The 13,150-nt window shown below is 39.7% G+C and overlaps 1 protein-coding gene across 6 annotated transcripts in view; it reads left to right on the forward strand.

Moving 5' to 3' along the window:
• The window catches only part of TIAM2 (TIAM Rac1 associated GEF 2), a 174,637-nt gene that overhangs the window by 138,648 nt on the left and 22,839 nt on the right, over positions 1 to 13,150 (forward strand). For all 6 annotated transcript variants that reach the window (XM_080389784.1, XM_080389779.1, XM_080389783.1 and 3 more), the window contains one exon: positions 3,673 to 3,776. In XM_080389784.1, the coding sequence (XP_080245910.1) occupies positions 3,673 to 3,776 (104 nt within the window). The remainder of the gene's footprint in view (positions 1 to 3,672; positions 3,777 to 13,150) is intronic.

The raw sequence follows: 13,150 nt of genomic DNA on the forward strand, positions 1-13,150 counted from the left end.
CTGCTGAGGAGGAAGGAGCAACAGTAACATGTGATGAACTGAGCAGAGCCCCCATTCCCTGTACCACTGTGCCACCAGGGGGAGGAGGCAGAGAAAATTGGGAGTGAAGTTGAGCCCAAAAATAAAAGAGGGGTGGGGAGATGGTGTTTTTAAGTTTTGGTTTTCTTTCTCATTATCCTACTCTGATTTGGTTGGTAATAAAACTAATTTATCCAATTCAAGTCTGTTTTGGCCATGAGAGTAATTGTTGAATGATCTCTCAGTGTCTTTACAAATGATTTAAACCAAGTTTTGTTTAACCCAATATTATCGGTCCCTTTTTAATTCCAGACAGGTTTAGCACTACTAGTGCATCAATAGACTAAATCAAATGTACTACTGTAACGGAGCTGCACAGGCAGACTTAGTCAGGGTATACTCACCGTTACCTTGCTGGAAAGCCTCTCGAGCAATGTTTCCAGCAAAGCAAACTAGTCTGTAATGTAATTGTAGTAAGGTAAGCAACATTAGAGGAAGTTTTTAAAAAATAATAATATTAAAAAAAAAAAATTGCCAGGAAGTGCTGGCTTGACCTCACATTGGATGATTTTTAGGAATGTACATCTCCTTGCATACTTTTCTGTGCTTGTTCCCAGCAAAGATCCAGAATATTATATACTGGAACGATTCCGTACTCACACAGCTGTAACATTTCTCTTAATTTTGTGCATACTCTCTACAGTTTCATTGCTAGTTTTGCCTGAAAGGATAGTGTTTACCCAACCTGTAAGATAGCAGTTTTACGATACTACTTTTGAATGTCTTTGTTAATATGAATCCCACTGTAGAGCTAAATCCAAATTTGAATGTTTAAAGACAATACATTTTGCATGGTTTGGCTTGTTACTGCCCTTCCATTTAGTACTAGAAGCAGAGAGAATTTCAGTATTAAACTTGATGCTGTGTTTATGTCTTTAGGCTTTGTATTTGAAATTACCCATTATCTAAGGTAAAACTCTTTTCTGTGATTTATTTTTTTTTTAATTATTATTTGGGAATAGTGTGATGGTTTGTAGGAGTAAATCAAAGGAAGTCTGCTTCCACAGTAAAAGAAGGAAAGGGAGACAGGATATGGATGCTAAACTGATCAACAAGCCATACATCCTCGCTTCCTTCCCTCTCCTTGTTAGTTTGGCGTACAACATGCAGTAGGATGTCCTTTTTCAATCTGAATCCTTTCCGTGTAACTTTTTTTAGTTTTTACTATTTAAAATAGGATTTACTGTTGCTTACCCTAACTGCCACCAGCAACACATTCTGCCAATAGCAAATGCTATAAAAACGGGCAAGACTATAGACCTGCCTCTGACAGTCCTGTAGACTACAAAGGAAGAACAAAGGTGAGGGTGAAGGGAGGAAGAGATAGATCATCTGGACAAGGTGATATAATATTCTTTTTGCCTGCTTTGGGTGTTGTTATCCTGATTTTTCCTGTTCATGTTGTCTACTGATTGGTTTACCTTATTTTCCTCTTCCTACGTTTATGCTTTCTCTTCATTGCTTGCACACGTTAGTTTTACTTCCTGTTTGTAAAGGAAAAAAAATGTTTAATGGTCACTTTGTAAAGTCAAGGAAAGGACATAGGTTTTTTTCTTATTAGAGAGCTACCTGAGATCAAAGTCTCGATCCTTTATGCCACTGCAACATCTGTCTCGGGTGCATGTTGTTTGGAGGTATGGGGGAGAAGTGCATTAAACCCCTGAAGGCAAGTGAAAAAAGCACAGCTGGGAAACAATGGGAAATAATATCCTTGGCATTGTCTCACCCCCAATAAAATGTTATTTAAAATTAAATTCAAGTTTTAGGGGTTAGCCTACCTTATGTATACTCAGAAGTTGACAGTGGTGGAAGTCATTCGTGAGTACCCATATAAAGAAGATAGACTCAAAATTACATTAAAAGTCCAGAGGGCAGGAGAAAACTATTCAGGCTTGGTGGAGGAAGAGGGGTAAAAGCATAATAAAATAAATAGACAAGGCAGACTCCTTGTTAAGTTCTTAAAGATGGGTGGCTGTTTGGTGGAGTTGTGTAAAATACATTTTTTCTGCAAAGGTGGTAACTCTTGGAATATTGCATGTTACATAGGCTCTGAGATATCAGAAGCCACACCTGAATCCATGAGGAAAAGGTAAAAAAGCCTGAGGGGAGAAAAGTGATGGGACCTTGGTTGTGCAAGGATAGGGGAATGACGGAGTAGTCAAGTCTTTGGCATCTGGGTGGAAATTGTCAGCCTTAATGCTAAGCTTGGCATAGGCACCTTAATGACATAGAGAAGAATAAAGTATCAAGATGACGTGGAGCACAGTTATTGGCATCTTTCTCTCTGGCTTTCCTGTGGAGTCTGTTTGCTGCGTTTTGTCTTCCCAGGAAGGCTTCTTATGGGCTATAAGGCGTTCTTTTGGGCCTAAAATTCCCATTTCCCCCCCCTACTTCAGTCCGTGTTTGTCAGTTCTTGCTGACAGCCGCTGGTCCTGCTCTGCAGGGACAGAACAACAGCAACACCTGGGCGCAGAGATACTGTTGTCCTTCACAATTTCATTATTGTTAGCTCTCATGATTTTACTGCAAGATGAGTGATATTTCTTTTAATTGCCACCTCAGTTTCTGGAGTCAGTGATTAAATGAGAATCTCACCTCTCACTTAAAAATAAATCTCCAGCACTTGTAGGTGTTGAAAATGTGGTAATGTGGTGTAAATTATGTCCTAGAGGCTTAAAGGCTGGGAAACAAAGCAGCAAATTAAAAAAAACCCTTCATTTTATTACTATTTTATCATCTGAGGTTGCTAAAAATCCTCATTATTTTTTGGTGGCTGCTTTATGATTTTCAGCGACTCGGATTAACAATACTGTAGATCAATAATCACTTCTTCACTACCAAGAGTTGTAATTAGAATTTCCATGTAAACGGCGGATTTTAAGCAGCCAATTGAGGAAATGTAAAGAGAAGAAACATAATTTTTATATGAATGTTCAGCATTGCTGGGTAGATCTTGAGTTTACACATAAATGTTATTGAAAGCTGTAGTCTGTCAGTAAGTAGAGCAGGGCAGTGTCTCTTCTGGTTTTGGATTGTACCAGCTACTATATACGCGGGCTCCAAACTTAGTAAAATTGTTAAACTATTAGTAACAAGAAGGGATTTTGTCCATGTTATGAACTGTGGTGTTTGTTCCAAGGCAAAATACACTTTTCTTCTTGAGTCTTTAAGGGATTCAGGACTAAGTTGTGTTGAACAATAGCGTGCTCATCCATGGAGAACTACTTGAGTGCATTTAATTATCCTCACTGGTTGTCTCAGCACAGAGTGTGCTGATTATAGATAATGCTACCTTTGAAAGCAGGCGGTTAGCAAAAGCGTTGGGTTTATTTTGGTAGATCAAATATGCACATTGCTTCAGATGGTCTTAGATGTCCAGCTGCTGTTTTGAAACAGAGCTTCCAGGCACGGTTGCTCCTTGCTTTGACCCCTTGTGTTATTTTCTAGCAGGTGGAAAGGATCACAGATTTTGTATTCCTTCCCTTCCCCTATAGTAATTCTACTAGGCACTGAAATTATTTGCAGATAAAAGCAAATACTTTTCCTGTTCCTGTCCTATAACCCTCTAATTTATTTGCTTTCTTTTGAATGCAGATTTTAGTAATGTGCCTGATGTCACATCCAGCCTGAAAAGGAGCAGTACTGATGGCACGCTGGACCAAGTGCCACACAGGGAGAAGACTGATCCACCTTTCAGGGTAAGAACATGCTTGACATAACAATCCTTATGAACAAACAGTGTTGTAGTGTTAACGCTTTGTGGGAAAGAGTTTAATGTATGGCACTAATTTGGAAAAATTGTTATGCATATTAGCTGTACTTCGTGTTTTATTTTCTTGAGGTCACCCTGACAGGCCAGCATCTATGGCACAGCTGCTGCATCTCCAAAAGCAGCATGATGGAGGCAAATGGCAAATGGGCAGAGACTTGTCACATTCATCTTTCTGTGATGCTTGAACCCAGTTCTGCAGAGAACAGTAAAGCTGCTTCAGCTTTCTAACTGGTTCAGTTTGGTTCATGTTTTCTTTTTGCTGATACTTCTAGCACTTGTTAAGATTACAGTGACCATAGCAACATTGAGTTAACATCAATTGTTTTAGACTGGACTACAGACTTCAAGAGGTGCTGTTACTGTTTGACTTCAGATGGAGTAATGGATGCTCAGATCTTTTCTCAGTTAGGACTTTGGAGGCTGAGGCAGGGAGCCTCAGGATTAGTGTCCACCTTTGAATGCATTGGTCTTTGAAGAACAATTTTTCATCCTTTTTGTTCCAAGTCAGTCAAATTGCAACCTTTGTCCAACTGAAGTGCATATTGGTTTGAAGCCCCTAGCTGCTAGCATGGGTATGTTTTCATGTTGGTGGCTGCGATTTTACTAGGCATTGCCATTCTGACAACAGAAATTATTTTTGTTATTTCTGTTGATGTCGGTTGTATCTCCAAGCAAATTTGTGATAACACTTGCATTACACTCTTGCATGACAGAAACAAAGTTAGAATTTTTATGGTTCTGGCACATATTAGAGCCTTGTACTAGATTGTATGAAAAATGGGTAGAGATAAGGCAGAACATAAAAACTCAGAAGACCAGGACGGGAAGATATATTGTGCCTCTAGCCATACCCACCAAGAGGAGATGATCCTCCCTTACTTTTGGAATTACTTTGTAATCTACTTCCATCTAATGTAGGTGACTTCATGTAGTTTCCCTAGAGAGTGAGGAGAAGCCCAGTGATTGTGGGTCTTCAGCCTATCTCCTTCTGCACAGGGGATTCCCACAGAGATAATCTATACCCTGTGTAACATGGTGCTTACACTCCTGAAAAGTCTTTGCAACCAGACAAGAATAAACTGGATTTTTCTCCCCTCTAGGACACATTGTTCCTTTGGAAGGGGTGATGTGGATTTCCCTACTGTCCTGTTTTAGGGCTTCTGCAGTGTTTTCAGGGGCAGGGATCTTTGTGAGAGCACAGCGGAGGTGACTCCAAGGCTTAGGATGCCTCGGTGGCTGGCTGCACCAGCAGGTTGGTGCTTGGCCAGGTTCCCCCGGGCACCTCGGGGTGCCCTGCACACCTGGGGTACGTGCTGTCCCCAGTGCACTGTGAGGACAGGCACAAATGAGCTCCCATCCTGCTGGAGGGGACCAGATTCTGGGGCGTCGGCTTTGCTTTAGCAGAAAAGCAAAGCTAATCCTGGTTGTCTGTGTCAAATACACCAGATGACAGAAAATTAGGGAGAGTTCAGGAGGATTTAAATACACAGAAAACATGCTAGTTGTTACTCTGAACACACTAAATTTGCTCCAATGCTCTAAATTATGTGCTGCAATTAAAGCTTAGAAAAGAGGGGAAAACAGACAGGTCTGCTCCCTGCCCTCTCTCCAGCTTCAAATCTGCCATGTCTAGCAGTACTAATGGCTTGTGCACAGGCTGCTGAAGTAATTGCCCGTGCCATATTGCAGTTCACTTCTTGGGTTGCCATGTGGGTCTGCTAGTGTCATTTTAAAAATTATCTGAAACTGTCCTAGTTTTTTAGGTACAAGAGGGGAAAATGGCTTGGCAATCAGAGGCAGTCTGACTTGAACTGCAGCTGTAAATGAGTCTGTGACAGCTCTACAATTTCTGCAAATGGTTTGTAATTGATTGCTGTCTTTCTCTTGGAGGGTGCCTATTACTGTCAGAATTTTTTGTCTGACCCATTTGATTTCTCCAACAGATGTAGAATTAAAATAAAAAAACACCTCAGAGTGAATTTAGGTACTGTATATTGTATGTGCTTTCATAATTTGGTATAAAAGGAATTAAAATTACTTCTGTTTTTATAGCTGTGATTTGGGACTGCTTGCCAGATGAACAATAGCTATTACTAATAACAATTAGTCTGAGGAAATTGTGCAGCTTCAAAAAGCATAGCATCTGGATTTGGGGTTGTTTTTTCTTCCCCTTTGCCTTGTGTTTCCTGCATGTGCTAACTTGACCCACGCCCGTGGGAGAACAGTAGCACAGACACCTCAGCGTTAGGCAACGTCACAGAAGTATGGGGGAGAGGAGATCTGTAAGCACAGCTCTGTGGAGGAGAAGTTGGCGGCGCTAAGATGTTCTGAGCACAGCCTGGAACAACAGGCAGTTTGGGATTATTTCAGGGGAGAGACAGCTAGAGATGCTCACTTCCCAGTTGACAGCAACTGTAGATGTAATTACTTGGCTCTGAGGGAGCAGACTCCTTTGAAGTTTGGTTGATTTTTGTCCCGTAACATGTAAGTAATTAAAAAACAGTCTTAAAGCTTTGGATTTAATGGTTGCATGTCTGATTTCTAGATTTTGTGTTTCTCATTTGGAGCAATTTTGATTTTCATTTTTTTTTTCACTATTATTTTCTTCAGCTTGTACCAAGCTAAGGTTAAGCATCACCTTCACTGAAAGTACAGTGAGGCATTTCAGAAGTGCCTTGTAATCTCAAAGGAATAAGTCTTTTGTTGCGTGTGTACTGCATTCAAAGATGCGTTCATTCATTCATTCATTCATTGTAGTCTGAGAAGTGAATGAATTTAGAATAGTTGTATATTAGTCTTCCACCTGAGAGCTAACAAATGAAGTAGAAAGGCAATGGAGGATTGTTTCATTCCAGGAATGGAAGCTGTTCCTTAAGATAAAAATATTATTAAAAACACATGGACATCAAGAACCATCCATTCCAGATGCTCATAAGTTTTGTCAGCTCTGTATTCTTTGGGGTGCCCCATTTATACCTTTATTATCTTGAACTTTTATTTTCTATTTTATTTAACAAGGATAGATGTTATACTTCTAACACATTCTGCTGCAGTACGTTTTCAAACTGTGTTAAAATACTGTTTATGTGGCAGTGGCATATCGTCCTTGCAATTGTTGGTTCTGGAGTTTGTAGGCGTACTGTTGACAGAAGAATAGAAGACCTCAGAAAAATCTGGGAATTGAGTATGCCTGTCAGTGCAATTAGGTTTAGTTGTGTTTAATCATTTTGAGAATTAATTGTCTGTGCTTCTGGTGCTCAGTTAAATCCTGGTATGTTCATAGTTGACAAGAATCAAGTTCTTCCTATATCTAAGTAGCACTTGGCTGAATAAATAAAAAATACAACTTTTCCTTTAGCGACTCATGATTTCTTAGTGCAAACTGTATTGGTTAGAAATGTTTTCTCTAGCCCATGTTTTCTTTTAAGGTGAAGTTTAGTAGTCTGTTACTAACTTGCTTATCTTTACTTTGTATTTTCAATATAATAAAAATACACTTCTATGAAAGCCGAACATAGCTAAAGGGTGAAATTTTACCATATAAGTAGCTACTATTCTAAGGTCTCTTTTAAGACTACTGTGATATACTTTTGGTTGCTCTGGATCTTTTAAGGGTCATCGGAGATAAGTGTTTCTGAAATCATGCTAAATTTTAACAGACAGTAAGAAGGAACTTCTTATACATGCATGTGTCAGAGGGGGAAGATGTATTTTCACTTTAAATATTTTACAGATCATAAAAAAACACCTTAAACTGTGCAAATATTTCATATAACTTTGTTATATTCTCAGCTGTATCTTAGTGTTCTTTAAGAAACTTAAACCCAGTAAAAATAGCTAGTATGATGCTTTGCAATAATGGTAAAAATAGCCAATGAGTGCAGAATAGTTTTATGCTGGCATCTTCAAAAATTAACATTGCAGATGCAGAAACGGAAACTACTGTGATGAGAAGCTTTGAATGTTAACAAGAATTTGCTTTCTAAAGAATGGCCAGCTGGTTTGATTTTGTAGTGATTTTGAAATGGTGCTATATTTCTTTCAAACAATGAAGTAAAATTGATTATGGGAATAAGTTCGGTATAGAGACAGAAATTGCCTTTGCTTTGCCGTTGACGCTTAAAATAGTCTATCTACTCTCAAAACGGGTTATTGATCATACGTCAGTATGTGCATATGAGGACAAGTCTATCCCCATCACCTCTTAATAAAAAATAAAAAAGAAATACTACACATTGCAGAGGGAGAAAACTAACTTTTTTTTTTTTCCTTGGGAATACCATTCTTAATGCAATAAACAGAAATTATGGTTAAAAATCCCTGAACACCTTTCCCTAACATTGGCTGCTTTAGATTAGCCCAACTCATTCCTCCTACGCTCCTGTTTGACAACCATGTTCACTTTCCTCCACCTGGTGAGGAAATGAAGAACTCGTGACAAGTCTGGTCAGCAGAGTGCTTGGCACCTTTGGCAAACACAAATCTGCATCTCCTGCAGGATGGAGCATATCCATCAGATGCTTTCAGCTTTTTATATAGATGAGGTACAGGTCGATATAATGGCCCTACTTGAAATGTTCATATTTTTATATATAGGGGAAAAAAGAAAGCAGGAAAAATATGTACTTGTGCATTTCAGAAGACTGCTTTTGGATGCTCAAATTTCCTATGTAAAATCAAATCATCCTTCCAGTGCTTTTGAAGCTTGTGTATTTTTTTTATCATGATGTCTGTTGTGGACAGTCCTCCATTTGAGAGAGGAGCTTTTGCAAGTGCAGTGAGAAGTAGATGTTTCCATGAACTCTGCATGTCTGGGACCATGGTGAGAAATATAGGTTTTGGTTGCCTGCATACAGTCCTGCTTCTCATGCTCAAGGAGTCAATGTGCAAATGTGCCTAACTTGGATAACTGTTGAGGTTTTTAGTCTGACCCTTCCAATCTAAAGTGTGTGTGTGCTATTGAGCAGCTGGTTCATACGTCAGATGGTGCCCAAGAGGTGTGAATGCAGAGACTGAGACTGGGTCAGAAAGCAAACCCATCTTCCCACTTCTGCATCATCCAACTACCACAACCAGCTTCCCAAAACAATGCTTTCAACAGATGCAAAATACATGTGTCGTGATTTTAAAAGGGAAATCTTTGTGTTACGTATTAGCTGATTCCACACGGCTGTTTCTGTAATGAAAATCAGCAAGTGTTGTTAAAGGGTTTGCTGCATTTGTGGTTTTGGCCCCTTGTATATACAGCATAGCCTTGTACTGGAGGGATGGTTTTCCTAAGTTGAAGAAATTAGTATTTTGTTTTCAAACTGTCTAAACCTGATTTTGGAGCACCTTCATTAGCAGTAGCACTAAAGCCATCAACTTTCAATGCAGATAGAGTAATTTAAGGGTAAAAATTCTGAGGTATAATATATATTCAAGTCTAGGTTCAAACCTGAGTGAAAGAATGCGTATTCCGTCACTAGTCTGTCTGGAAGATCAATTGTTAAAGAAAAAAAGTGTGGTTTGACTTTAGGGAGAGGGAGGGGGCAACTGCGACAGTTGCCAAGGAATAGTGGAGGTGAAAACAGTTAGTAATCATTACTCATATAGTCTGATCCCAGCAGAAAATTAATACAATTGTTCAATGTTTATGGATGATTTGGATGAAATATTTGATCTTCCGGAAGAACGCAAGTGGGTGGTAGAAATAGTGTTTTCCTGTGATTTGTTGCCTAGAAAACATTGTACAGGCATGTGATCTGTGGCATATGTACTGTGGGATAGTTCAGAGCACTGTTATTCAAAACACAGCCAACAGCCTTCTATTCCTATATAATGTAGTCCTGTATATTCAGTTGTGGCGATTCATTTATTTATGTAGATCTGATGATGACACTCATTCACTCTCAGAGATGAGGTAGGGATTATCAGTCTGAATGTGTGTATATAAGCAGTGGATGGATTGTATTTTAGCAGGTGAACGTCAAGAAATGTTTATTCTTCCCCACCAAAGTTAAATAGTTTCCTAGTACAACTTTTCAGTGAGAAAGTTAAATATTTACCAAAATATACTGAATGAGAAGGAAGATTTGCAATGTTACGGTCCTTAAAACATAAAGACTGACAAGTACAAATCGTGTTTTGGTTACATTTGGGATGGTGTGGCAGTGTATGTATGTATGTTAACATATGTCTGGTAGGTTTCAGAGCTGTATTTCTCTCTGCTAGTCAGTTTGTGACCCCCACACCCAAAACATCTCCAAAGAAAGATGAACATTGAAATAAAAATGTGGGAAATCTTAAAAAAAAAAAAAAAAGTGTGTAGCTTTGTTAAGCAAAGACTGTAAAAATAAAAAAAAAAATCAAAAATCTTAGAAGGCAAATGTTATTACTAATCAAGTAAACACCAATTGTTGAGCTACCTAGAAAGAAAGGCAAGCAGAAATGACCAGAAACTCAACAGAGGTCCCTCTGGGTAAGTAAAATAAGAGAAAGAAAAACTACTGGTATGCCCATATGGCCCCAAACCTACTTTTTGCACAGAGGCAATTCTAGTTGAGTGATGTTCATGGTGATAGCTTCTCATTAGCTCTATTTTGCATTGCCCCGGCAGTTCCCACTTGCACAGCATGTCATTAATTGCAGGAGAGCTGCCTGCCTGAAGGTTTGCTCAGCATACATAGGACATTAAGGATCTTGTCTTTATTTTAATCATGAGAACTTCTCTTTAGCAGTTGATGAGATCCAAAAGCTCGGGGAGTAGTCTGCAATTAACATCTTTTTTTTTTCCTGTTCTTTGTGGGAAGGGGATTAACAAAGTAGTACTCTCAAAATCATGTATACTCCTCCACAATCCAAGTGTCCTTTCCTGCCAGATGCGAGATGCATTTAGGGAGTCTAAGAGCTAACATGGGAAAATAGCATGTTCCTCAGCAGTGGTTTTCCTTGATTCAGTTGTGCCTGGAGGAGACAGTTCTTCATTGAAAGCATAACAGAAGCCTGTGGGGAGCTCTGCTAATTACTGTGCTACCCTTGCAGACAGCCCAGCCTGTGGTGAGCCCAGCCAGAGTCACTGGCTCCAGCAGCGTGGAGCTGCGGCCAGACCCCTGCTGTCACTGTGTGCCTTCTGAGAAGGGTAGCAGTGATACCAGTGAAATTGTAGTCTGTTAGAAGTCTGTAACAGCTTTGCTGTTTACTTATTTGCTCCCTTGGAGAAGTCACGAAACCCGATGGACTATAGGTTACAGAAGGTTTTTGCTGCTGACCCCAGTCCTGGATTTCACTTTGTGGCATTGATCCTGCAGTTCTTTAAATGCAGCAGAGCCACCCTATGGATGGCCCAAAATTCAATATAATAGTTGCCTGTCTTGGCTCACATAGTGAGGAGCCTTGAAACCATAAAGCTTAAAGCGTGAAAGGTGCTGTATCTACAGTGGACCTGGTCAAGCTGTAGGTGGAGATCTGTGTGCATAGTTACTAGTTGGGAAGCACAAGCATGGCAAGGAAGACAACCAAAGAGAGACTGTGCAGTTCTTGCATGCAGAGGTGTGAACTTGTGTTGCTCTGTTTTGTGCTATTACATTGAGTTGCTGGGGTTCTGGGGGTATTTGTTGTCTTTCCTCTGACTGAAGGAAATTTCCTTTCAGAAGTACTGTGATGGTTGTCAGTGTACAATGTTTGGATGTCCTGGTTTTGACTGGGAGAAGAAATTGTGTTGTATTGATGCTTGCAAATGAAAGCAGCCAGTGGGAGATGTGGCTTTTCTTTGTAGTCTTCTGGGAAAAATCCATGAGGCTTAACCTGCAGGTGAAAAGAGAAGCATATGACAGCAGTCCTGGGTCACCGCAACAGGAGTGTCTCTGGAGACGCTGATGACGTGACCGATGAAGGGCAGGAAGCTGCCTGGGAGTCACCACCCTGAGCCTCCAAAGGCAACCCCAGCCACTCGCAGTGCAGGATATGATGGCAGCATTTCACTTTGCAATGAAAGGCAGCGATATCTAATCACACTTCTGACAGACCCAGGGAACTGGGTAACTCTCTCTGCCAGCTGTAGATTATTTGGTGAGTGTTTTTTAAGACTGAGATACTGTTCAGTTACAGTGTTAATAATAACACGCATATTTTTTTCTTGCAATGCAGAAGCATTTGAACACAATGTTAGCATGTGCTAACCTATGTGATGTGCCCAGCAGTTACCTATAGGACACAAAGTCACTTTATAGTTGCACAAAGTTGCAATACAGGATTTCAGGCAAATACTGCACCCTGGGTACCATCATATACTTCAATGAGGCTTTGGTTCCTATTTTGTACTGTCAGGAACATGTAAGGCCAAAGGTAGTCCTGAAATGCCAAAACTGAAAGAAATCTGCTACTTGCAGCAGATTCTGGAAAGTCAAAGATAACAAAAAGATACCTGAAAGGGCAGAAGAGGGAGGAGAATTAAAAAAGGGGGTCAGTTGAGTCAAATGCACAGGGAAGTTCCACCAGATTTTCATGTTTTGTTACCTGTGGTTTATAGCACTGTGTGCCTCTGTCTTTACTTGTTAACATGCTGTGGGCAAAGACCTTCACCCACATGGTGATTACTTCCTTCTGAGACACCAGAATCCTTCTGTAGTGCCTAAACAAAACCCCACCAAAACCAGGGGAGAGGCTGATATGGAGTTCAGGGGGTCTGTGTTTGTCTTTACATGGGGATTATTGCATTTTTAACATTTAGAATGCAATTTGCCTGCTACTAACAAGAAGAGATCAGGGTTGCCCTCTCTGCCTCCAAACTATCACACTGCAAAAATAGTGAAAGGTGAAAAAACAGTGAAAGCTGAACGCAACTGCAAAGATAATGTCTCAGTGGTTGCCATAGTTTCTAATTCAGCACTTGAAAAAACTTTTTGCATTCAGCACAGAACACTTTGTGTGAGAATGTTACAAACAATATTTAAGATGCTTGAAATTAAAAAAGAATGAATTTTAAACATTTGGAATTTTAACTTTTTTTTAGCATTGGAATTACAGCTAATGTCTTCACTGTGGTCAGTTATGCTTTGAAAATGCATTTTGAAGGCATTTGAAAAGCATGTTATTGTTATAAGCATGATAGAAAAATATTCAGAAAAATCATCCACCCACATTTATATAAAGCAAAAAATGGAGTCTCTTTAGATCACTGGAGAGATCTGGAGACTAGCTGAATTAAGCCTGAATTATAATGCTTGGAGACGACTTTTGCCAGAGCTCCTGTTAGTCCAGGGTATGTATGTATATATTGTATATTTGTATATGTGTGTGTGTGTGTATACATACATACAT

The sequence above is a fragment of the Falco punctatus genome, assembly GCF_963210335.1.
Source record: "Falco punctatus genome assembly, chromosome: 5".
Taxonomy (NCBI): Eukaryota; Metazoa; Chordata; class Aves; order Falconiformes; family Falconidae; genus Falco; species Falco punctatus.